Genomic DNA, 25,414 nt, shown 5'->3' with positions numbered 1-25,414 from the left:
GATAGGGCCAAGGGCTATTCATAGTATTCAGTATATTGGGCAGACTAGATGGGCCAAATGGTACTTATCTGCCGACACATTCTATGTTTCTATCTGCAGCTGGTGTATTAGATTTACAAATGGTGCATACTTCCAACAGACAAATTACTAGTTAGTAAAATTACTCTGGTTTGTGTGTGTATGTATGTATGTATGTATGTATATATATATTTGAGATATAGTACTTTTTTGCAACATTTTACAGGCTGAAAACATTGTTTTTAGATTTTCTTCCAACAAGATACACAATTCACAGCTCTAGGAACATATTTCTTTTCCATTGCACTCTTGAAACTTTCCAAGCTTGTCTCCAGATTCAGAATAATGATCCTCCTAGCAGCTGTACAGTTTGTGTGCAAATTCAGAAGCACTGCCATTCACATCATATCATGCTTAGAAAACCTATTTCACAAATGTCAACCTCAACAAGCCGGGTCTTGATTAGAATGGAGAGAACTGATCTGCTACTTGTTTGTAGCTTCTTTAGGGAAGGGCTATCAATCCACTTGCAGTAATTAGGTGATTCGTTTCTTTACTTTCAGGCCACCCTAAAGTAGTGTGTATGGCTGGGAAAGATTACACTTAAAGAGACTTACACTTGAAATGTTTGTTTTTTGCTAGATAAGGTACTTTTTAAATCCCCTTTCTGGAGAAGAGTAATGGTGCTGATAAGAGGGTAGTATATTTGGTTGGACGTTGGCCTTTACAGGCTTTTTAAATCCACGTTGTTAAACCGTTCTGAATATTTTGATCAAGAAATCCCATATGTTCATAAGGTGAAAAGTACATATGTATGTGTGTGTACCTTCTTAAACAAATATTTACGAGCGTAGGTTTTGCCTTTTTTCTCTAGATGTTAATGCTACATTTCTGCAAATTTGAGCGCACGTGTGTATTAAGCTTAGGCTACTTTCACACTCACGTTTGGTGCGGATCCGTCTTGTATCTGCACAGACGGATCCACACCAATAATGCAAACGCTTGGATTTGTTAATAACGGATCCGTTTGCATTATTCATTAAAAAAAAAGTCTAAGTCCAAACGGATCCGTCTTGACTTGCATTGAAAGTCACTGGGGGATGGATCCGTTTTCAGTTGCACCATATTGTGTCAGTGAAAAACGGATCCATCCCCATTGACTTACATTGTAAGTCAGGACGGATCTGTTTGGCTCTGCATAGTCAGACGGTCACCAAAACGCTGCAAGCTGCGTTTTAGTGAGCATCTAACAAACACAACAGAGACCAAACGCAGCCAAATTGAAGCATTCTGAACGGATCCTTATTCATTCAGAATGTATTGGGGCTGAACTGCTCCGTTTTGGGACGCTTGTGAAAGCCCTGAAACAGATCTCACAAGCGGGAGCCAGCAACTCCAGTGTGAAAGTAGCCTAATCTGTTTCTTTGTAAAATACAGCGTCATCCTGTGGCAGCTGTAGTGGTTTCCTGGGCATTAAGAGCAGAGAGGAAAGGCTGAGAAGCAGCTCAATGAGAACACTTGCTGGAGCACAATTTGGCAGAATAAAACTTCATGTTCACACTACTCCTGATGATAAAAGCTCCACAAAACATATGTTGAAAACTCCCTTTCAATAGAAATAAGGTTCAACGTTATACCTTGTATTGTTGACTTGTATTCTTTAATTGTTAAAAATAAAGATGCTGGTGGACCTCGAGCAAAATGAGGCATCAAAATCTTCTTTCTTGTTAATTGTTGATGATGCTTCCTAATCTTGTTGTATAGTCAGTTTCTCTAAGGGTACAACCCTGCGGCATGGTCATCGTTTGGTTGTGCCACGGCCATGCTGCGGTCCAGTAAAGTGCAGCCGTTTGGGTCACAGCAGGTTATGATAAAACAAATGAAGACAGCTTTGTTTAGTCCGTCTGCATTCTTTATGGCCATGTAGTACTGAAGGTGCCGCACTGCCGTTAACAATACAGACTGACTAAACAGTGCGGTCTTCACTAGTATAGTTGGAGCCCATGTGGCCACACGGTACTCAACCACAATATAGCTGCTTTGCAACCACAACACAACCGCACCACGTTCCATTTTGCATCTAGGGTAAAAACTGTATGAAATTTCAAAGAGGACCTTTCACCACTCCTGACATTATCATGTAATAGCAGGCAGTGTAGGGCATACTGAAGTCATGTTATAGCGCTTATGGTCTTCCCTGTGTGCTGCTCCGTTCCCCCGCTGTGTCCCCCATTCTGGTTTCCCACCTGGTATGTAAATTCATACCATCGGTACAGGGAGGAGGAGAAGGCAGCGTTTCTCAAGGGGCTTCTCCTTCTCCCTGGTTGTGAGCTGGCCAGTCGTAGAGGAGAAAGTCACAGCCAGGGTGTAGGTGAGCTGGTATTTCTCTGTATATGTCCTAATATACAAAATATTCATCAGATCAAAAAGATTTCATCTTTTCTATCCTAAATTAAGTAAAACATACAGTGAGAGTGATCAGGCTCAGTACAAATGATTGCAGAATTATATACTGTACTTTATTGCCCTCTGCTTATATCTCTTGGGGGCATTGCTAAAGATTCCCTGACCTATGTAGAACCCATTTCTCATGGCCCTTGCACCGGAAGCTTTACTTTTGTACTTGTAGTTCAGCTGCTGGAATCAATTTGCCCTGCAAGTTTCATGAGCAGCGCTACAGGGAACAGATACTTCAAAATCCACAAATTTGCTCCTGTTCCACTGCTGCCCATTGCTTTTGACATGTTCTTTTTTTGGCACGGTTGCAGCCACAAACCGTAGGCTCGTTTTAAAAGCAATGGGAGGTGATATCCACACGGCCACCTGGTGGTTTTTGGCGTGGAATCCATGCAATTTCAGCTGTCAATAAACTATTTTTGAATGGCCACTAAGGCCTTATGGACACAACTGTATATTTTTGGGGTCTGCAACTAGTGCTTCGCAAACTACGGATCAGGTCCATGTGGTGACTGCATTTTATTTGCGAATCCATTGGATTCAATGGGCCCGTGGTCTGCATTTTGCGTACATAGGGGGGATTTATCATGAGGGGAAAATTGTCAGTCTGCATTGGAGTACTTTATGCCACGTTTATCAAATGTCTCATGTTACTTGATAAATTTGTCTAATCCTTAGACATAACGCTTTAGTTTTCCTACTGCACCCTCTTCCAGGAGTGAGATTGCGACTTAAAAAAAAAAAAAAAAGTCTCAATGATCAATCTGGAGTGAAACTCATTAACATAGCTAACCACACCCACATTACAAAACTGGAGTAGTGTAAAAATCTTAAAATTGGTGCAGGAGAGTATAAAAAGTTGCAGAAGCTCTATTTTTGCGACTTATTGATGCCAGAATTCTGGAGTGAAGGCGTGATAAATCAGGGCCATAGGCTACCGTTTTTTTTATTTTTTATTATTTAACTTTTTTATTGATTTTCAATAAAGAACAGGAAGTAACAGGGTTACAGGTACAGGCATGCAGGCCATGCAAGTAGGTACATAAAAGGTTCAAATACAATCAAGTACATGGCATATTTGGACATATATATTGGAGGTGGCCGGTTAAACCGGCAGTTTGGGAGAGAATATAGCATCCTGTGAGATGGGTGGCGGATTGAGGGGGGGTAGTGGGTGTGGGTCACAACCGTAGGCCACAGGTTACCAAGTGAAACTTAGTGGTCGACTAGTGTGAGGAGTGGTATGTGAGAGGCCGAACGTTAAGATAGGGTGGTAGTCAATGGATGGGGTAGAAATCTCGATGAGAAGACCAGGACGAGTGTGACTAGTAACAAGTTGGGCCTTGCCCTGGGGGCTTAGGGAGCTGGACATGAGGAGATTACCCTGTTGGGGGACCTATAGGTCGACCATGGGAGCCAATTTTTGAGCAATGTGGTATGCGTGCGGGCTTCCCATGATGACATTTCCTCATATCTGTGCAATTGATCTACTTTTAGTATCCACTTTTCTAGAGAGGGGATTTGGGTTTGCAACCAGTAGTTAGGAAGTATGAGGCGAGCAGCTAGTAGCATTTGAGTGAAGACAAAAGGAAGTCGTGGGGGAGATAGGCTACCGTTTTTGAGGAAAGGACAAATGGAAGCAGAATGGATCCATCGGTGTTCTTTCCACATCCATATGTCCGTTCCGCAAAAAGATAGAGCATGTCCTATACTTGTCTGCAAAATTTTGGACTGCATACCCACTGAGATCAGAGGGCCGCCATCCGTACTTTATGGATCCACGATCCACGATTTTTGGATCACTCATATGCATAGGGCCTAAGGGTCACTTATCCAGCAGGACAGTCCCAGATTTCTGGTGCTGTCTCTTGTGTCCCCTCTTTCATTTTGCCCTGTATTAAAGCTAGTAATGTCAAATAAAGTAAATTAATACAGTTTATTTAGGTGACAAAACTGTTTGGAGATGAATGATCGTATTACTCATCATTCATTCCCATGCTTATGATAATTGCTGCACATAAATGCAGGTAATGATAACTTATTGACATCAATCTATGGTTATTTCCGGGCAGAATGTCAGCTTATGTTAAAGCTTACAGTACCTCCTCCTAATCACATAACGTATATCTCTGTAAGCACTTTCTGCAATTTATTTTGGTACATTTAATTGAATGGTTAAATGCATTCACAGTTTATGTTGGTACTATATAGCACTGGCTGCACATTGAGTACAGTTATATAAATGTGGGTATTACTGGGGCAGAACACATTGATGTCCTTCTTTCCTCTTGGGATGTATTCATTTTGTGCGTCTCTGGTCTGGTCACCTAAGGCGTCTAGTTAGCAGGAATTCCAATTTCATGACTTTAGTTAGCTGAGAACCTTTCACCGCCGAAGTCCTGAAAGTCACGTATATCCATGTGTGAGAAGCACATTATGTCTGATGCATTTGTTCCTTGTTTGACTTATTGTTGCTTTCATTATGTTCTAGACACATGGGAGCAGATTCTCCACCAGATCAAGAGGAGGTGATTGTGGTGCTCAGTCACTTCAACAGCAAGATTATTAAAGTTCATGTGAGTAGGAAGCATCTACTTCAGGCTTTTCTCTTGTCTTAATATCACACTGTTTACCATTCATCTGTTTTCAGTCTTTAAAGATGTGACTACAAGGAGCGTAGACAAACAAAATAGGTCTCCAAGCATATGTCTCCCAACCCCAGGGCAATGTGGAATTCAAGTTTTAAAATGGCCCCATTTATCAAAACTATCTTAAAGGGGTGCTCCAATTTCATAATGCATTTTGTGTCCAGAGTACCCCAAACACTGCATATTTGTGTCCCATATACCTGTTTTCCATGTCAGCACTTCCACCTCCTGTTTTCATGGGCATGCTTTGCTCTGTAATGCTTCGCAGGGCTCGCTCCGCTAGCTAACATGGAGAGGGGAGGTTTAGGAGGAGTGACTACTGCAGACAGGACAGTCTGGCACCTGGAACCTTGCAGATCAAAGCATGTTGGATATGATGGAATGTCCTGCCAGGACACCAGGAGGCTGAGAAAAGTGGAATGAAAGTGCTGGTGTGGGAAATAGGTATATAGAGCAAAAAAGGCAGGGTTTGGGGTACTCTGGGCAGATAAAAAGAAATCATTATGAAACTGCAAAAATGAAAGCTGAATTGTTGCAATGGACAAGGTCAGATCTTCTCTTAGTTTGATAAGTGAGACCCTCTGTAATTTGTGCTTTGTGTTATTCCTAGTGAAGAACTTCAGGAGGTTGATGCTCATACCTGATGAAGCTGCACTAGGATGCATCAATATGTGTGTGTGTGTGGGGGGGGGGGGGGGGGGAGAGGTTTCTTCTCCCTGCAGTCCTTTTGTTCATATTCCTCCTTCACCATCTGTAAACCCTCAGGGACTCATGGGACATGTAGATGACACATTTTGTACTTTTAGTCAAAAGCCTTTGGTTCCTATCTGCTTTTTTATGCAGTTGCACTTTGCCACCCTAAGTATCATGAATATCCAAAGTGCCCTAGACGATAGCCAAAACCATGAAATATTTATATCCTGTGACATGTACTGGCTATATATCATTTATCTAACCTGTTCACCATGACGTGCCTCCCTGGAGGAGCTCCTTAGATAGGATGTGTGGGAGGAGAAGCTACAAAGTAAAAGTAAATATCCCAGCATGCATTGCAGGAAGCATGTTTAGAGGAGCAGTCACATGACGTGCCTCCCTGGAGGAGCTCCTTAGATAGGATGTGTGGGAGGAGCAGCTACAAATTGAAAGTAAATATCCCAGCATGCATTGCAGGAAGCATGTTTAGAGGAGCAGTCACATGACGTGCCTCCCTGGAGGAGCTCCTCAGACAGGATGTGTGGGAGGAGCAGCTACAAAGTAAAAGTAAATATCCCAGCATGCATTGCAGGAAGCATGTTTAGAGGAGCAGTCACATGACGTGCCTCCCTGGAGGAGCTCCTCAGACAGGATGTGTGGGAGGAGCAGCTACAAAGTGAAAGTAAATATCCCAGCATGCATTGCAGGAAGCAGGTTTAGAGGAGCAGTCACATGACGTGCCTCCCTGGAGGAGCTCCTTAGACAGGATGTGTGGGAGGAGCAGCTGTAAAGTAAAATTAAATATCCCAGCATGCATTGCAGGAAGCATGTTTAGAGGAGCAGTCACATGACATCCACGCCTGCTGGTGTTTCCATAGAGACAAGAGCCCCTCAGATAATATAAATAACTCAGTCATCAGTGAATAACTGCTGTACAGACATAGCAATAGGAAGTACGCCCCAGTCCCAGCAGCACACAGGAATATGATGCTAATGTATCATACATATGTTACTGGGGGGAGGGGCCCTGTTCATAAATGTGCTGTGGGGCCTAGTCATTTCTAGTTGCACCATTGGATTCAAGCCATGACAGAATGAATAGAGGGGGAGATTTATAATTTCCCTTGTTTCTGAAAAGTGGCGTTAAAAAATAGTAAACTATGTGTTTGCGACTTTTTAACTGTGCCTTTTAAAAAAAAAAAAAAATGGAGTGACAATGGCAGGGACGGGGGCGTGACAATGACCGGGGGGGGGGGGGGGGCGTGACCAGTCGCCCCAACAAATTTATGTTCCTTTTTGCCAGTTTTCTGACTCAAATGAAGCCAGAAATCCACGGCAGCTCTGAGCCGTCATAGATTTCTGTTTAGGTGCATGGACTTCCGGGGGCTGTTGAGTGGGGGACAGATCTTTGTTGCACAAGAGCTCTGATGAATAAATTTGTGCAAATCGATCTGCTCACATAGAGAGGAGCATGCTGTCTATCATCACACAACTAAGGCTACTTTCATACTAGCGATAGCAGGGTCCGGCAGACTGTTCCCCTGCCTGATGCCTAGCATACTGCGTTTTTTGTCCGCCCGGCTCTCAGAATGTTTTCCGTGCTGTGGCCGCATCTCCGACTTGTCCCCATTAAAGTGAGTGGGGCCGGAGCGGACTTCCGGTGGCACCCGTGGGCTACTGTTAGCACGGATCACTGTATACAGTGTACAGGGGGTCACAGATCTCTATATGCAATGATGGGGGTCACACATCACTGTATACAGTGTACAGGGGGTCACAGATCTCTATATGCAGTGGAGGGGGTCACATATCGCCATATACAGACTGCAGGAAGGAGAGGGCACAATTATAGATGGTGAGACCAATGGCTACTGCTGATATCACTGACCTCAGCCATAATGACAGCTCACAAGGGGTTAAAGCTCCTGAACTGTTGGTCTGGCTGTAATATCATGTCTGTGATAAGACCACAGAGCAGAGGGGCCATAACCAGGACAGACACTGGGATTCCTCCCAGTTTGCGGTCCACAGCACTTACCTGGCCCTGCTACATCCTCACATGTTGGCCGGATCCTCTCAGTATAGGAGATACAGAGGGGGCAGAGCCTGCAGTCAGATCACCCATCACAGCTTCTCCTCAGTCTCCCTTCCTCCTGCAAAAATGTCTTTATTTCAGCTTTTAACAAGTGTCCCTGCTAAGCCCCTCCAGCCCTGCACAGCCAGGAGTACCAGTCATAGAAGGAAAGCACCTCTGATACAAGAAGGGTGCTTTAGGACCCAGACAGCAGCACACTCCTTCAGGCATGGATGGACCAGGGAGGCTGCTGCGAGAGCAGGACAGGAGGGGGCGTGGCGAGAACAGGACAGGAGGGGGCATGGCGAGAGCAGGACAGGAGGGGGCTTGGCGAGAACAGGACAGGAGGGGGCATGGCGAGAGCAGGACAGGAGGGGGCTTGGCGAGAGCAGGACAGGAGGGGGCGTGGCGAGAACAGGACAGGAGGGGGCATGGCGAGAGCAGGACAGGAGGGGGCTTGGCGAGAACAGGACAGGAGGGGGCTTGGCGAGAGCAGGACAGGAGGGGGCTTGGCGAGAGCAGGACAGGAGGGGGCGTGGCGAGAGCAGGACAGGAGGGTGTGTGGCTTCCAATAGCAAGGAAACCAGGCAGATCTGCTTAAGAAGATATATTAGTAAGTGTAATATCTCCCTACTTTCTTCACAGTTTTAATAAGTGCTAACAGAGTGGCCAACCCCTTTAATTTATTTTGATGAGTTTATGGATAAGTGAGATATATTAGGTTTATTGAAGTTTTGGGGTATCTTTATCTGGATACTTGGATACTTATGATGTTTTCTGACCATTCTGCCTTTATTAAAAGTTCGTCAGGTGGCCTATCATTATTTTTGATGGTCTTTGATGATGTGTGTTTTTTCTACCTTCAAACATTTACCATATTTATCGCTTTGTAAGACAGATCTGATCATAAGACAGACCTAGGTTTTAGAGGGGAATAATAATAAAGAAAATATTTTTCATCAAACTTCAGATCAGACCTTAGATTACACCGCCAATATTCTTAAGAACTCAGATAAGAGCACCAATCTTAATCAAACCTCAGATCAGACCCCTAGTCTAAATCAAACCTCAGTCCAGACCTCCAATCTTCATCAGACCCTCAGATCAGACCCCCAATCGTTATCATACCTCACATCAGCTCCTCCAATCATACACCCAATCTTTATCAGACCCTTAGATCAGACTCCTCAATCAGACCTCCATTTTTTATCAGACCTCCCAATCAGGCCTCCAATTTTTGTCAGAACCCATATTAGACCTCCCAATCAGACCCCCTGTCCCCCAATCTTTATAATCTAAAATAAAACAACTTACCTATCCTGCTTTGGTTGGTGTGCCCTTCCTGTGATCACCACTCCCTGGTCTAACCGCACAGTGTCAAGTCATAGTGCATGTCTAAGTCTACTTTCACACTAGCGTTTTTGCTGGATCCGGCAGGGTCCAGCAAAAACCCTTCCGTTACTGATAATATGTGTAACAGGGTTAAATTCAGACTTCCCAACAGCACAAAAACATAAGGCTGTCACTAGAGGGAGCTCTAACATGATTGCACTGGTTGAGGAGAGTTAGGGCCTGATGCTTATATTAAAGTTGGACATCAACTGAGCCACATGTCGTGTCTCTCCTCTGTTAAAACAGACGCTGTCGGCTGCATCGTGGCACTAGTCTGCACTACCACCACGAACGCGGGTAATGAATACAACCATCTGCATCCGTTATTAACGGATCCGGTTGTATTATCTTTAACATAGCCGAGACGGATCCGACATTAACTCCATTGAAAGTCAATGGGGGACGGATTAGTTTTCGATTGTGGCAGAGAAAATGGATCCGTCCCCATTGACTTGCATTGGGGATCATGATGGATCCGTCTTGATCAGTTTCCCAGAACGGAAAGCAAAATACAACATGTTTTGGTTTGCTCTCCGGTCTGGGAACGCAACTAAATGGAACGGAATACATTTTGGAGCGTTCTGTTCAGTTTTATCCCCACTGACAATAAGTGGGGACAAAACGGAAGCGTTTTTTTCCGGTATTGAGCCCCTATGACAGAACTCAATACTGGAAAGCTTAAACGCTAGTGTGAAAGTACCCTAAGTGCACTACATTCTGACGATATACGCAGTCAGGACACAACACAGCAGGCACTAGCAGCACTACACTCACTCAGACTGCTCCCTGCGTTTACTGCATACTAGTGACCGCTTCCATAATGAAAGCGCTCATTAGTATTGGCTTTATTAGATGCACTGCACAGACAGCCTGTCTAGACCTGCACCAGTTGTTCAGGCAGGATGATCAATCTGGTGCAGGGATAGACACTTTTCTATGACTATGTCAAGTATTGGTTGGCTTACTTTGAATCAAATCTGTACTGTATGACAGAATTTCACCATGATTTTGTTGCCAGATGGTACGTTGTAGGCAAGCTCTGCCCACTTTCTGCTAAGCTGCTCTCCTTTTTTAGCATGATGGAAAAAATTGAAGAAACCCTAGATGTGCCAATTTGAGCCATCTTGCGACACGTTTTTAGACACATTTTTTGTGCAGATACATTAATTAGTCTGAGCCATTATACTTATAGGGGATTATACAGCAACATTTTAAAGATAAACCAGGCCAGAACATGAGGATTGAATGAAATATCATTTATCAGAGGTTTAAATACTCAAAATGGTGGTGGAATATTTATTTACCATCTGTCAATATCTCTCTGATCTAGAAAAGGAAATTCAGGCAAACTCTCTTTTATACCATATGCACATTCGACTTTCCAGTTTTATTCTCATTCTGTACAAGCTGTTTTACAGCAAGAAACAACACAAGAATACTCTGCAAGGTTTAATGCCATTGAATGACCTTCCAGATCCAGAGAAAAAACAAAACACAATAAAACAGTCAGTCATAAGATTTTTTTTTTACATTCTGATAAAGGTCAATGTAAGTCAAGAAATTGCTTGTGAATGCTTCAACATCCTAATAGCAAAGTGGATTTTAACAAATTAGGTTTTCATATGGGAAGCGCACTGGTTGATGTTTTTACTCTGCCATCCAGGTACAGAAAAAGCCGGATCAAATACATGCAGATCTCTTGAGCAGTGAGCCAGAAGAGAAGACAGGACTGTGGAATTCATTTATGAGGTATCTGTTTTATTTTATTTTTTTCCCTTTTTGATAAATGAAACTGATAAAATAAGCTACATATAGTTTATGCAATTTAATCTTAAAAATCTTGAGCTCTGTAGAAGATCATTTATTTTATAGTGATTGTGTCCTCACAAATGGTCATTCTAAACATCTTGAAAAACCAACCACATATCTCTGTGGATGTAGGCTTGCTCAAATCCGTCTGTCTCTTTCCCAAATCTATTTGCTGAAATGCAGCCCTAAACTCGTAAGAAAATTCCACCATGCTTCACAGTTGCCTTCAGACACTCATTATTTTACTGACCTCCAGCCCTTCGGCAAACAAACTGCCCTCTCTCACAACCTTTGTTTTTCGAGTTTTTCATTGATATCCAAGAACTCCTTTAAATTTGACTCCTAATCTAGTGACCTGTATTCATTTTGCTTACAAGGTTAGACAGTTTTGAAAGGAAAAAACAGGAGTGAATTCAAAGAAGAGAAGTCATATCTGATCATTATACGTTCTCTCCGTTTATTATCCACTCTTGATTTGGGCTTCCAAATCCACATGTACAAACCTGACCACGTGGACCGTTCCTTAGAAGGAGTTAACACTTTTTGTGCATGGTTTAGACTCCATATCTGATTTTTGACAGACTTATTTGAAAAAAAGTAAAAAATCACTTTGATTGTTAGCCATTGTTAGCCCATTATATCTGAAAAATCTCTACCATTGAATTTCATGCATTGCATCTAACAGAAGCCATGTTGCCAGCTATAAGGCCTGGCACATTCCCTGAGCTGTCGTCCTTGCATCTAAAACATTGAAAATGCCGTGCAAGATTTTTACATTTCATTTTCAGCGAAAAGTTCTTCCATGTTTTACAGCAAACAGTATGTCTAGTGACTCATACAGTACCTGGAAATAACCACAAAAGAGCAGCGTGGCTTATTGTTAGAGATGGCCTTGCGGTTCGCCCGGCTGTCGTTTTGCGGCAAACTTTGCTCCTTCCCAATTCACTGAACATGCGAACATATGGCGATGTCCACCGGCGCCATATTATTTTGCATTGTGCCGATCTTTGACACATCCATCAGGTGGACAGGACAGCCAATTGAGACGTTTCAGCACATGGACACACCCCCTACCCTATCACAGAACCCGATCTGGCAGCCATTTTACATTCTGTGTTTTGCCAGTGTAGGGAAAGGTTGCTTTGTGGAGCAGGGACAGACTGTTAGGGACACCAAACGCTAGCTAATAGGGCCACAAAAGTCTTTTTAAGGACTGGTATAGGTGTACTATCGATAGGTGTGATATACTGAGGGATGTGATATACTTATAATATACTTTCTAAAATAGAAAGTATATTATAGTGCATTTGTATTGTGCAGCAGTTGTGTGCGGCTCTGCTGAGATACTGCAGCTATACAGAGGGACCAATGCTATTGGAGTAACTAATTTCAACTGGTGTGATATACCCGTTGCCCCCAAACAAACTGATTGAGGGGTGTGATATACCTATAATATACTTTCTAACATAGAAAGTATATTATAGTGCTGTCACGGAAGGTGTGCAGGAAACTAGAAAACACAAAATGAATATACGACTGACTGGATCCAAAACTAAGGAACAAAAAGGGAGAGCCCTGAATCAGACCTGGCTCTCTCCCTGACTGCTCAGCCTATGCGAAAATCCCAATGGTAGATGATCGCATATCCTTGTACCTCGACTGTATAACACCTGAACACCCTATAATAGTGAGGGGACACGACCACCGGCTCCCTACTCTAGATATGGAAGGAGTCAGGGTCACCTGGGATCCAGCAAACAGAAAAACACAAATAAATGAACAAAACTTATCTTGTAGAAGACTCAGAAGTAGGAACAGCATGCACACACTCCAGGAAGTTGTATAAACCGCAAAGTGATGCACTATGGGAAAAGGATTTAAAGGGATGCAATCAGTGCAACTTCATGACAGCTGAGAGAGGCTAACGAGATGAGAAAATGAAAGCAAAACAAAGGAACCTCAAGGAGGAGGTTCTAGACGTCTGTCAGAGCTTCAAAGATGTCTGGTGGTGACAAGTGCATTTGTATTGTGCAGCAGTTGTGTGCGGTTCTGCTGCGATACCGCAGGTATATAGAGGGACAAGCATTATTGGAACAACTATTTGCAACGTGTGTAATATATGTGTTGCCCCCAAAAAACTGATTGAGAAGTGCGATATACCTGCTTCCACAAAATACTGATTGAGGGTTGCGATATACCTGCTTCCACCAAATATTGATTCAGGGGTTCTATATACCTGTTTCTACAAAATACTGATTGAGGGGTACGATATACCTGCTTCTACAAAATACTGATTAAGGGGTTCTATATACCTGCTTCCACAAAATACTAAATGAGGGGTGCGATATACCTGCTTCCACCAAATATTGATTGAGGCCTGCAATACACCGTCTTCCACAAAATACTGATTGAGTGGTGCAATATACCTGCTTCCACCAAATATTGATTATGGGGGTTCTATGCACCTGTTTCCACAAAATACTGATTGAGCGGTGCGATATACCTGCTTCCACCAAATATTGATTGAGGCCTGCGATTCACCAGCTTCCACCAAATATTGTTTGAGGGGTGTGATAATACCTGCTTCCACCAAATATTGATTCAGGGGTTCTATATACCTGTTTCCACGAAATACTGATTGAGGGGTGCAATAAACCTGCTTCTACAAACTACTGACTAAGGGGTTCTATATACCTGCTTCTGCAAAATACTGATTGAGGGGTGCGATATACCTGCTTCCACCAAATATTGATTGAGGCCTGCGATACAGCGGCTTCCACCAAATATTGAATGAGGCCTGCGATATACCTGCTTCCACAAATACTGCTCTTCTCTAGGGACTTTGGCACAGGGTCATTTTAAAAATGACAGGCAGAGGAAGAGGCAGGCCGTTCCGCAGCGGTGTTAGGGGTTTAGTCAGGTGCACCAGGCCGGAGCCTAAGTGGGAAGCTGGACAAAGGTGCGTGCAATCACGTCAAAGGATGCACCAGAGTGGCCCACTCAGCCTTCCACTTCTGCACCCTCCTCATCCTCTGTATCTGCACCCCTCCGCACTCTCTGCTGTGTGCACCCCCAAAGACATCACCATCATAGCCCCTTCACTCGAGTCAGTAGAATTATTTTCCCATCCAATTCCAGATCATACCGATGCGCAGCCATTCTTGGTATCGGATGAGGAAGAGGAGGTAACAACGGCCGCCACCCAACGGTCTGACGACAATACCCAGATCAACCCAAGGAGGGTGGTCCCCGCTGTTTCTGCCTACTCCGAGGCCTCTAATGTCAGTGGTGGTGAAGGTGACGATGATGAGGTGTTGATGGACGTCACGTGAGTGCCCACAAGAGTGGAAGAGGATGGGAGTTCATAGGGAGAGACTGAGAAGCAGGAAGAACTCGCAGTGCACAGGAGGCAAAAAGAAGACTGCAAATGTATCTGGAGCAAACCATCCGCCATGCACGGTTACATCTTTCTCTGCCAGGACGCTGGCACATGGCTCCGCAGTGTGGAATTTTTCTTAACATGTCAGCTGCTGACAATAGTGCTGCCATCTGTAGCCTGTGATGTCAACGCATAAGTCGTGGTAAGCCCAACACTCACCTAGGGATGACCGCTTAAGAAGGCACCTGTCCTCCCATCACGAGCGCAGTAGGAGCACCGCCGTCAGAACCCACAAAGCCACACTCCCGGCGCTCCACGTCCTGCCTCTTCTCCTCTCTCCTTGCATTTGTCCTCTACTCCATCTTCCACTGTGCCGTCGTCGCGTTTATCTGGCAGAAGGCAGGCTTCCGTGGCCCAAATGTTCCAGCGTAAAAATTTGATAACCCTCTTATAGCTGACCACTGGCTTGTCAGAACTGCTAGCCCGCCAACTACTGCCATATAAACTTGTGGACTCTGAGGCCTTTAGAAAATTTGTGGCCATTGGCACACCGCAATGGAAAGTCCATTTCTCCCAGAAGGGCATCCCTGAGCTATATGGCCACGTTCAGCGGCAAGTGAATATATATCTGTGTCGGTGCCAAGATACATCTGACTACAGACACGTGGTCTAGCAAATACGGGCAGGGAAGGTACATAACTTTTACTGCCCACTGGGTGAACCTTCTGACGGCCGTCAAGCATGTAACCCGTGGCACCCGTGTGCATTTGGTGTTACCGCCACGGATTGCATGCAGGCCTGCCTTTTCTTCTCCTACTCAATCCTCAGTCTCCTCCTCAGCTGACTCCTCCTTTTCCACTGCACTCCCCAAGCTCCCCAAAACCTATTCGACGAGCCAGGTGCGACGTTGCCATGCTGTGCAGCGGCTGTCGTGCCTGGAAGCCAAGAGCCATACCGGTCCTACACTGCTTTCAGCCCTGCTCAATTTGACAGTTGATAAAATGGTGTGCGACAATGGTGCCAATCTGCTGAGCGCGTCCTGAACTTGTCGTACAGGGATTCATTGGAAAATACCCCGGGGTCCAGGAAATCTTGCGGCAGGCTAGGAAAATCTGTGGCCTTTTTAGAAGATCTTATATGGCCATGGTTCGCCTTGCTGACATTCAGTGGCGACACCACCTGCCCGTCAGACGTCTCATTTGTGACAGCCCGACACGCTGGAACTCTACCTTGTGAATGCTTGATATGCTGCTCCAGCAGCAACGTGCCATTAACAACTACCTGTACAAACTCTGCAGCAGGACAGGTTCTGGGGAGCTTGGTTTCTTTTTACTGCGCTAGTGGCTGCTCATACGTGACGCATGCAGACTTTTGCGGCCATTTGATGAGATCACCAAATTGGTCAGTCGCAGCCAGGGCGCCATCAGCGACATCGTACCTTATGCCTTATTTCTTGAGTGTGCATTGTGTCATGTCATTGATCAAGCCGTCGAGGAGCAGGAGCTGGAAGATGAGGAAGTTGCAATGCTGAATGAATTCCCAGGGGGGGCTACTCCATCTGAGACAAGTCAGCAGGAGTCTGAAAAGGAGTCAGAGGAGGATGGTGGCTGGGGGGAGGAGGAGCAAATAGAGCAGGCTTTGAGGGAGACTTTAAACTTTTCGGGGATCCATGGTGTTGTGTGTCGCTGGGGGGAGGAGACAGAGGACGACATTCTCCTGGGCGATGAGCAGGAGCCAGGGCGCTCCACTGCTTTTAATTTAGTGCAAATGGGGGCCTTCATGCTCCAGTGTTTAAAGACGGACCCCCGTATTAAAAGCATAAAGGGCAAGAACCAGTACTGGGTGGCAACGTACTTAGACCCCCAGTACAAACACAAAATGGCAGACATGTTACCAGCATCACAGAGGGCTGTCAGAATGCAGCATTTCCAGGCCTTGCTGCGAGAGATGCTGCATTCTGCTGTTGCGGCTGCTGGCAGAGAAATTTCCACCCACAGTGAAACAGGTGCGGTTACCAATCTACCGCTCTTGCAAGAATAGAGCGGTTTAAAAATGTGTTGGTCACTTCGGATATGAGATCATTCTTGCAGCCAACCCATCGACAGCCACCCTCCGGATCCAGCCTCAGGGAACGCCTAGACTGACGGGTTAACGGCCGATGTGGACGCTCTGAAAAGCGAGGAACCCATGGACTACTGGGTGTGCAGGCTTTACAATTTGCCATGGAACTCTTGGCTTGCCCCTCGTCGAGTGTCCTGTCTGAAAGGACGTTCAGTGCAGCAGGGGGGATCGTGACCGATAAGCGTACTCGCCTAGCTCACGACTAGCCCACCACCCAGAACAAAGAATGGTCCTTGTCTTATGTATATACAGCGGCATAAAAAGCCTTTTCTGTCAGGTTAATGCCTAATTTTTGGGGGCTATACTCCACTGGCCTGCAGTAAAATTGTTATCCACTGACCGTCTAATATACCTCCAACCACATAATCACTTGTTCTTTTCTGTCCGGTGATGCCATAATTTTTGGGGCCTGTACACCACTGGCCTACAGTAAAATTGTTATCCACTGACCATCTAATATACCTCCAGCCACATAATCACTTGTTCTTTTCTGTCCGGTGAATGCCTAATGTTTGGGGCCTGTACTCCACTGGCCTGCAGTATAATTGTTATTGTCACGATCAGTGTGGGGGAAAACGCCACACAGGAGGGAAGGGGAACAGTAACTGGGCCTGGAAACTAGGGAAGAAACAGGTCACCTCCTAGACAACCCTAATCCAGGCCCTAACTATCAATTCGAATAGACCTTGAAGGTAGGAATATTCACATGCAGGATACCTAGGCCTAGATTTCCCTATAAGGCCCTAGAATAAGTATAGGACCAGAGACAACCCATTCCTCCCCAGATGGACGAATGGAAGTCTGTCTCAGGCCCGGACACTTAACTTCTGTAGAGATGGAAGAACAGGAAGACCAGAGAGGATCACACACCAGCTCAGCCAAACCCAAATGAAGCTATCAACCACATAGTCAGAAAGGTGGGGTGAAACTATAAATGGTGAAAGTGATTACGACTGAGCAACAGCTGAGAAAAGGGAAGTGGTCATTAACCCTATCAACACTGAATCAAGAGAAATCAAGGAGGCTGTTAGATTCCTCCACACTCAGCCAATCTCCTTGATTTCCTGGCATTAGTCACCTGAGGGACCGTGACAGTTATCCACTGACCGTCTAATATACCTCCAGCCACATAATCACTTGTTCTTTTCTGTCCGGTGAATGCATAATTTTTGGGGCTGATGGATCCGTCTGACAGCTTACCAAGCACAGCTCCGTACATTGTGTAGCGACTTTGCTTGGTATTGTGCTCAGCCGCATTGAAGTGAATAGAGGTGAGCACAATACCTAGCACAGCCGGTATACAATGTACGGAGCTGTGCTTGGTAAGTACAGAGAAGGCCACGGCGGTGCCTTCTCAAACAGCTGATTGGTGAAGGTCCCGGGTGTTGTACCCCCACGATTAGATACTGATGACCTATCCCGATCAAAATCCCAGAAAACCCCTTTAACTTTCTGATTTAGTGCTAAACTTGATTTATTTGAAAAGTGTATTAATTGTAATAAAAGCTAGAAACCATGGACACACTGGTATAACTGTGCTACGCATTAGGTTTACCTTTTTACGGTATTATACCTTGTATCGCCCTCTGACAATTGCTCTTCTGGTCGAACCTATACATGGAGCAGGGATTGTGCATTTCAATGCCTGTGATGTGTGAAGGTAAGATCAAATGAAAGTGCCAAGAAAAATTGGAATTAGTTAAATATTACACGAAATATCAAACCACTAAGCCTGAGGTACATATTAATATGCATTTATTTTAAATATAATGGAAAATCTCAGGGTAAGAAATATACTGATTTACATTTCCCTAGTTGTCAAGAAATAGTATATTTTTAGCCTTGAAATGTTTTCATTTATCATCACTACCTACTTTTCTGTCACATTCAAGCCTCAGATTTGCATTCCTTAATTGTCTGACGAACAGCTTTAGTGTGAACCAAATTAATGTATTTCCTTTTATTAAGGGACTATTATTCTGTGTGCTGACAGGAACGTGAACCTAAATAGAGCAGTTACTAAGATTATTATGTAGCATGTTTCACTTACCAATATACAGTATAATCTTGTAAGAGGGTTGAAAATGCTCTTAACCTCTTTTACAGAAATATGTATCCTTTGTGCTCTTATTTATATTCAGTGGCTTTAGGGATTTCTCTGGGTTTCCATTGTCCTTGTGACGGTGCCAATATTGTCTATGATGAACTGTGGAAAATGCCTGTATTGTGTGCTTCCTTTTTTATATGGATGCACTTTCATATACTATGTATAATATGTAAAGTGCCTCCTGTTACTGTGAGATATCTGTGAGATTGGCACCAATGTCAGATATGTTTGGGTCCCATCTCCGGGACCTAGTCCTCTCTTAGAGAAGGGGCCCTACAAGGTGAAGAAGATTACTTTGTGCATGTGCGGCGTGCTCTCCATTGATTGTTATGGGAGTTATGGAAATGGAGAGTGCACCGCACAAGTAGATCACACCATTTTGAGCTATATACCTACAGACAGTATGTCGATGGGCGCTACAAATGTGTATGGGTAAAACAGCACAGTACTTGCCGTAAACTGCACTGTGTATTAAGAAACTGCACTGTACATTGTTGACATGTGACAGTAAGTAAGGGGTTAATTGCCATGAATGCCGCATCGCTATGTTGAGTCACATGTCATTTGGGGCTTACCCCTGGGACAGCTCTGTGCTATGTAGCACATTTCTGTAGTGGATAAAGGTGCCAAAGAGGACCTGATGGTCAGAGAATGTCACAACTGCTACTGATATAGATGACCAGCCGAACTGCATTGTAACTAGCTAGTAAGTGGGGTTTGAGTGATGTTCGCAAAATGGTGCGCCACGCTAAGGACCCAGATAGAAGTTGGAGCAGCGACGCTCACAGCAGAGGGGATCGTTGTGTAATGGAATTTATCACATTAGCCGTGCAGGGAGTATGTGTTATTTTCCCCAAATGCAGCGTTGCCACGATGTTCCTGCCATTGTCGCTGACAACCTTGCCAAGTTGTAGTTAGCGGGGAGACAGCCAACAAGATGTTTGCTTACATAAAAATATTGAGGTCACCTTGATGTAATTAATCGCAGTTCTCACTGATTGTGTCTCCTCCACCAGAGTCCCCCTCTCAGGCAGGCAAAAGACAGACGATCCCAATAGTGATCCCAACAAACACATTACTGCTTCCAGCATAAAACGCATTGAGTAAATGGTCGCGTTCGAGTGCATTTCATAATAGAAGCAGTAGTAAGTTTGTTGACTGTTTATTTAAGGAGACCTACTTCAAACAGATTTTGCTGCTCTCCTTTTCAGACTGATTGAATGACTTTTTATTTATTTTGTGCACACTTTAGCAACGTATCTGCTGTGGGGCTTGTCAGAGCCAATTAATCTGAGTCAAACATGGCATGGCAGGGCGTCACTTTACACATATGATAAGAGGAAGATGGAGTGGGAGCAGGTCTCTACCATGCTTCATTTGGGAGTGGGAGAATGTCCATGGAGTAGGACATGTAGGAGGAAGAGCGAGTGAGAGCAGGTCTCTGCCCTGCTTCTGTTAAGGATGGGAGGATGTCCATGGAGTAGGACATGGAGGATGCGGTAAACACCTTTTGTGAGAATCGGACTGACACAAAGGAGGAGGTGTCAATAGGACCTGGCCTTAATGCTGCAGTTTGGGTCCCTGCTGCCGCGAAAAAAACATTGACCCAGGGGGCCGTGAAAGACATGTACTGTACTGTTCCAGATAGTGAGAATTGTAGTTTTCAACAATTGTTTTAAAGAAAAAATGAACAGCTAAGCAGAAGTATGAATATCATACAGCAGAAATACATTTTGGTGAAGGCACAGAACTGCTCTACCATTAGAAAAACGAAGTGGTATGGCAGCAACTACACTACTAGCAACTTGGCCAGGATGGGGCTCAGCTAGCACACAAGCTAATTTCTTGTGGCAATCAGTTTTCTCATGGCCACATATTCTTTTATGGATGTCTCACAATGGAGCAGAGAACAAGGACATGTAGGAGTCTGAACAAGAGAAGCAGCAGCAGCTGATGATGACGAAGACTCTGTGCTGCTTTGACTGTGACCTAACTGGAACAAAGAAGACCGGGAGAAGGGGGACAGATTTATTCTGATTCAGAACACTGGCCAGTTTTTTTCACCCATAGGATCTAGTGATGCCGCCTCATGTGCTGCTATAGAACTCTGGCACTTATGTTTCTGTTTGAATGCTCACAGCTTATTTTAATCCTGCATATCTTGCATAAGGCTATTGTTTTGTGTGCTGGCCTTGTGGAGAAAAAAAACACCATATGGGACCCAAGTCTGGCAGGTTTTGAGCCTGTGCCCACAGTATCGGCATCATCATCAATTCCCAAGCTGACCACAGTAGATGCAGATTGGCCATTGCTTCTGTTCTTTTTTCTGCCATGGCCACCACTCTCTTCCTCTGATATCACCTCCTTCTCAGCAGTACCCCAATACAGCTCCTAGTTTCTGGCCAACACACAATCATCATCATAGTCCGACAGTGATATGTCATCTTGGGCTCCTTGGCCCCCTCCCAATTCCCTGTTCTGTATTGACCGTGAGTACCACTGTTGCCACCACTGCCATTACTAACACTACTAGCCGTCCCTTCTACAAGCACACCACACACTGGTATTAACAATTTACTTTGTTAATAATGCAATTTTTGCAGCAAAATGTCTTTGAACTACACAGTCTATTGCAGTAATGCATTCACTAACATGGGTATAACAATGCAATTTTGACATCAAAATGTCTTTGAACTACACTACTTGTCAAAAAAATAAAAGTTGCCACTTGAATTTAACTAAGCAAATATTTATGAGCCTCCTATTGGATAATTACTGCATGTACGATTATCTTTTAGCAGCAAGTTATTTAACCCTAACTGGTGCAATGAGTTGCTTCTCATTTCTTATACAACCATGTCGAAAGACACATATCGTGGTCGTGGAAAAGATGTTAGTCTGTTTGAGAAGGGTCAAATCATTGGCATGCATCAAGCAACGAAAACATCTAAGGAGATTGCAGAAACTTTTAAAATTGGGTTAAGAACTATCCACCGCATTATTAAAAACTGCAAGGATAGTGGGGACCCATCGTATTCGAGGAAGAAATGTGGCAGGAAAAGATCCTGAGGCGATCACTTAAACAATGGTGAAATCAAATCGAAGAAAAACAGTAGAACTCAGGGCTATGTTTAATAGTGAAAGTAAGAGCATTTCCACATGCATAATGCGAAGGGAACTCAAGGGATTGGGACTGAACAGCTGTGTAGCCGTAAGAAAACCACTAATCAGTGAGGCAAACCAGAAAAAAAGGCTTCAATTTTCTAGGTAGCATAAAGATTGGACTCTGGAGCAATGGAAGAAGGTCAAGTGGTCTGATGAGTCCAGATTTACCCTGTTCCAGAGTGATGGGCGCATCAGGGTAAGAAGAGAGGCAGATGAAGTGATGCACTCATCATGCCTAGTGCCTACCGTACAAGCCTGTGGGAGCAGTGCTATGATCTGGGAGCATGAGACATCATTTTCACACACGGATTGGCCACCACAGTGTCCAGACCTTAACCCCATTGAGAATCTTTGGGATGGGCTGGAGAAGGCTTTGCTGAAGCAGTCAGACTCTACCATCATCAATGCAAGATCTTGGTGAAATATTAATGCAACACTGGATGGAAATAAATCTGTGCTGTAATCAAAGCTAAAGGCGGTCCAACGAAATTTATTTTTTATTTTTTGTAGGAGCAGCGTACATATCCTGTTGCAGTAATGCACGGGTATAACAATGCAATTTTTGCAATAAATTTCCTTCAACTACACAATATCTTGCAGTAAACATCCAATATTCTTAACAGATGTGGGAACAAAAAATAATAGAAAGCTCCAACAGAGTACCCATTTAAATTTCCCCAAGTTATGGGCTGACTCTCCTAATTAATAGAATACGAACAAAACAGAGTCATCATAGCCATGAATACATAATACTTTATTGAAGATATTAATTCATGAAAACTATAAAAAAAAATATGAATCTCACCAAAGAGAAATATGCGGTGGCTCCGAGAGGTAATTCGGTAAATAAACTGTATACATCATAAGGGTGAATAATATGGTAAATACCCTAATTTACCCTATGCACAAATGACAAACTTCCATTTTCTGTGATAGTAATTTGGCATATTGATCAATGTATCTAGATAGGAATTGTAGCTAAAATGCCTTTAAATATCAAAAATAGATAACTATGAAATGGCGCAAGTAGTATGTCCGTTAGTACCCAAATATATAATCAGTCAATTGAGCAAACTGCTTATACAGTATATAACCAAAAAAACTGAGTTACAAGAGAATAAACATATCTTGTACACCGTTAATGTGTGAACACCCCGGGACAGCCGCTACAGTATCTTGCAGTAATACAATAAGTTTAGTGCAGTAAAAATAAAATGTGTTTAATAACACGAGTATAAAAATGGAGCATTGTAGTTTGGTGTTATTGCCGTAAAATGCTCTTGCTGCAACTACCCATTATCTTGCAGTAATATGCAACGCATTTAGTAAAAATGGTATGAAACTGGCATTATTGCAGTTTTGCTTTTGCTATAACTACCTGTTATCTTGCAGTGAAATACATTGCTTTTAATAAAGTGAGTATAATGCACTGAAATGATTTTTAGAAGAACATAAATACGCAATTGCTCAGCGTTTGCAAGCTGAATGCCATTGGGGTACTGGCAATAAGTGTCTGAACTGTAAAAACATGAAGTAAAAAAAAAAAAAAGGCTGGCTGTCTGTTCATATACAGAAAAAAATGAGTTTCTTTTTCTTGCAGATTTTGTTATGGGCAGCTGTATTAAAAATCCAATTCTTAGTGACCAGCCCCTCACTCTCTATAAGCATTCCTGGATCAAAGTCCTTAAAATATACGCAATTATATCTCTTTATTTTCTCCCTATACTATCCTTATAGTGTCCCTATTACACTGCATTAGTGACCTGTGTTTAAACTAGTTTTTTTGGCAAACAATGCCACAACACATCCACATCAGAGAACAGCATACTGCTCCCCGATTGGCTGACCAGCCTGCTAGCCAATCAGTGAAAGCCTTACCTATTCCCCCCACTGCTGGGCCCCATTTTTATATGATTTATCCAAAACAAACTGTCAAAAGTTCGGATTCGTTTGTCAACCTTTTTTGTTTTGTGACGTTCGGAATAAATCTGGTTAGTTTAGAATCGACTCGCTCATCTCTAATCTATACCAAGTGAAAAATATAAAGAAAATAATATAAGGACAGACTATGTGGTCTTTTTTGCGATCATTCTTCTGTGTTTCTTGTTGGTTCCTTGCATAAAACCCTCTTCATTGTTATGAATTGTTTCTTTATTTTCCTGTTTGAAGGTAGCCTTTTTGGTCATAACCCTCCCTGTAATATTGTAGGTGTTCTGTCGTGGCCAACCTGAAATGTTCTACAAGTAACACCTTCTAGGCTTGAAGGCAAGCATATGTGAATGCTCCTTTTCAAATCCTTCCACTTTGCCTCAATTGTTATTTCATTAGCCTGCTACTCTTTTCATTATAGAGGTATACTGTATTCATGTTATGTGCGAGTGTCCTATCCTTGGACTTTTCTGTGTGTCATTTGGATTAAGCAAGCATTAGTACAGGTGCTCTTAGGCATTTGAGTTTCACTATGATTAATTAGTTTAGCTGAAAGGACTGTTACATTCTGTTGCCTGGAACAGAACTACTAGATTTGTGTCTGTGGCTCAAAGGTTTGTATTTTCTCACATGGTGTTAGTCTCCCCCAATGATGATTACTATGCATTATGGAAAATGCTGAGAATACATAGAAACCATCCATCCCTGCACTCTGCAGGCAGAAGCACTGGTTCCAAATGCTATATTCACAAGCTTCTTTTATAATACAGGTAAAGATATTTAAAAGAAAATCAGCAATTTCATTAAATTGAAGCGTTTCTCTTTTGATGTAGAAATCTACAAAATTCCTTTTGGCAATCAATATTTGTATAGCATCTGAAATGCTGAAATAATTAAACTGTATTAAAAGTTTAGCTGCCATTTCAGGTACAGTAAGGCATATCATACTTATAGTTGTAACTCCGGCATATGCTTTCATAATCCTCGGTGTCCTATTATTTCTTCAGTTGACAGTGCCGTAATCTTATTCTGCAGCGGCTATTGTACATTCTCTGTTTTCACAGATTTTTTATCACCATGTTCTGTGTGGTGAAGCCCTAGTAGAAAAATATTAAAGGGGCTGTGCAAGAAGGGGTGTGAGTGGCATACCTGTAAAGGAAAGATTATTTCCATTTCCCGGCGCTGGCTCCCCGCTCTTTCTTCTCCAGACCTGGGATGCTCTCCTGGGCTCCCTCTATGTCAACAATTGGTATGACATCACCGCCGCCAATCGCTTGCAGCGCCGGAGACAGGATCCCCTTGTGTCATGTGACCATTTGTCATGGTGTAGTAATTGGCCAGTGATTGGCTGCAGGCATTGTCAAATCAGATGTTTCCAGTGAGGGAGCAGATGCTAGTGGACCATCACAGGCTGGGAGGAGGAGGAGCGAGGAGCCAGCACCGAGAAGAAGTTAAGTAAAGGCCTGTTCACATTTCATTTTTGCTGTATGTAAAAAAATTAAATATAATTTTTAAAAAAGTACATAAAGGTATGTAATTTTGTGGTTATCTATCTTTTTTTTTTTTACCGTATATGTTTGATGGATGTGCATTTGTTTCAATAAGTTATTTTTTTTTAAGTA

At 43.4% G+C, this 25,414-nt stretch overlaps 1 protein-coding gene across 3 annotated transcripts in view; it reads left to right on the top strand.

The window, feature by feature from the left end:
* UGGT2 (UDP-glucose glycoprotein glucosyltransferase 2) overlaps nt 1-25,414 on the top strand; it is a 421,287-nt gene that overhangs the window by 333,230 nt on the left and 62,643 nt on the right. For all 3 annotated transcript variants that reach the window (XM_044284938.1, XM_044284937.1, XM_044284939.1), the window contains exons 30-31: nt 4,967-5,051; nt 10,946-11,031. In XM_044284938.1, coding sequence (XP_044140873.1) covers nt 4,967-5,051; nt 10,946-11,031 — 171 coding nt within the window. The remainder of the gene's footprint in view (nt 1-4,966; nt 5,052-10,945; nt 11,032-25,414) is intronic.

The sequence above is a fragment of the Bufo gargarizans genome, chromosome 3 (genome assembly GCF_014858855.1).
Source record: "Bufo gargarizans isolate SCDJY-AF-19 chromosome 3, ASM1485885v1, whole genome shotgun sequence".
Lineage (NCBI taxonomy): Eukaryota > Metazoa > Chordata > Amphibia > Anura > Bufonidae > Bufo > Bufo gargarizans.
This window is presented reverse-complemented; position numbering and strand designations above follow the sequence as displayed.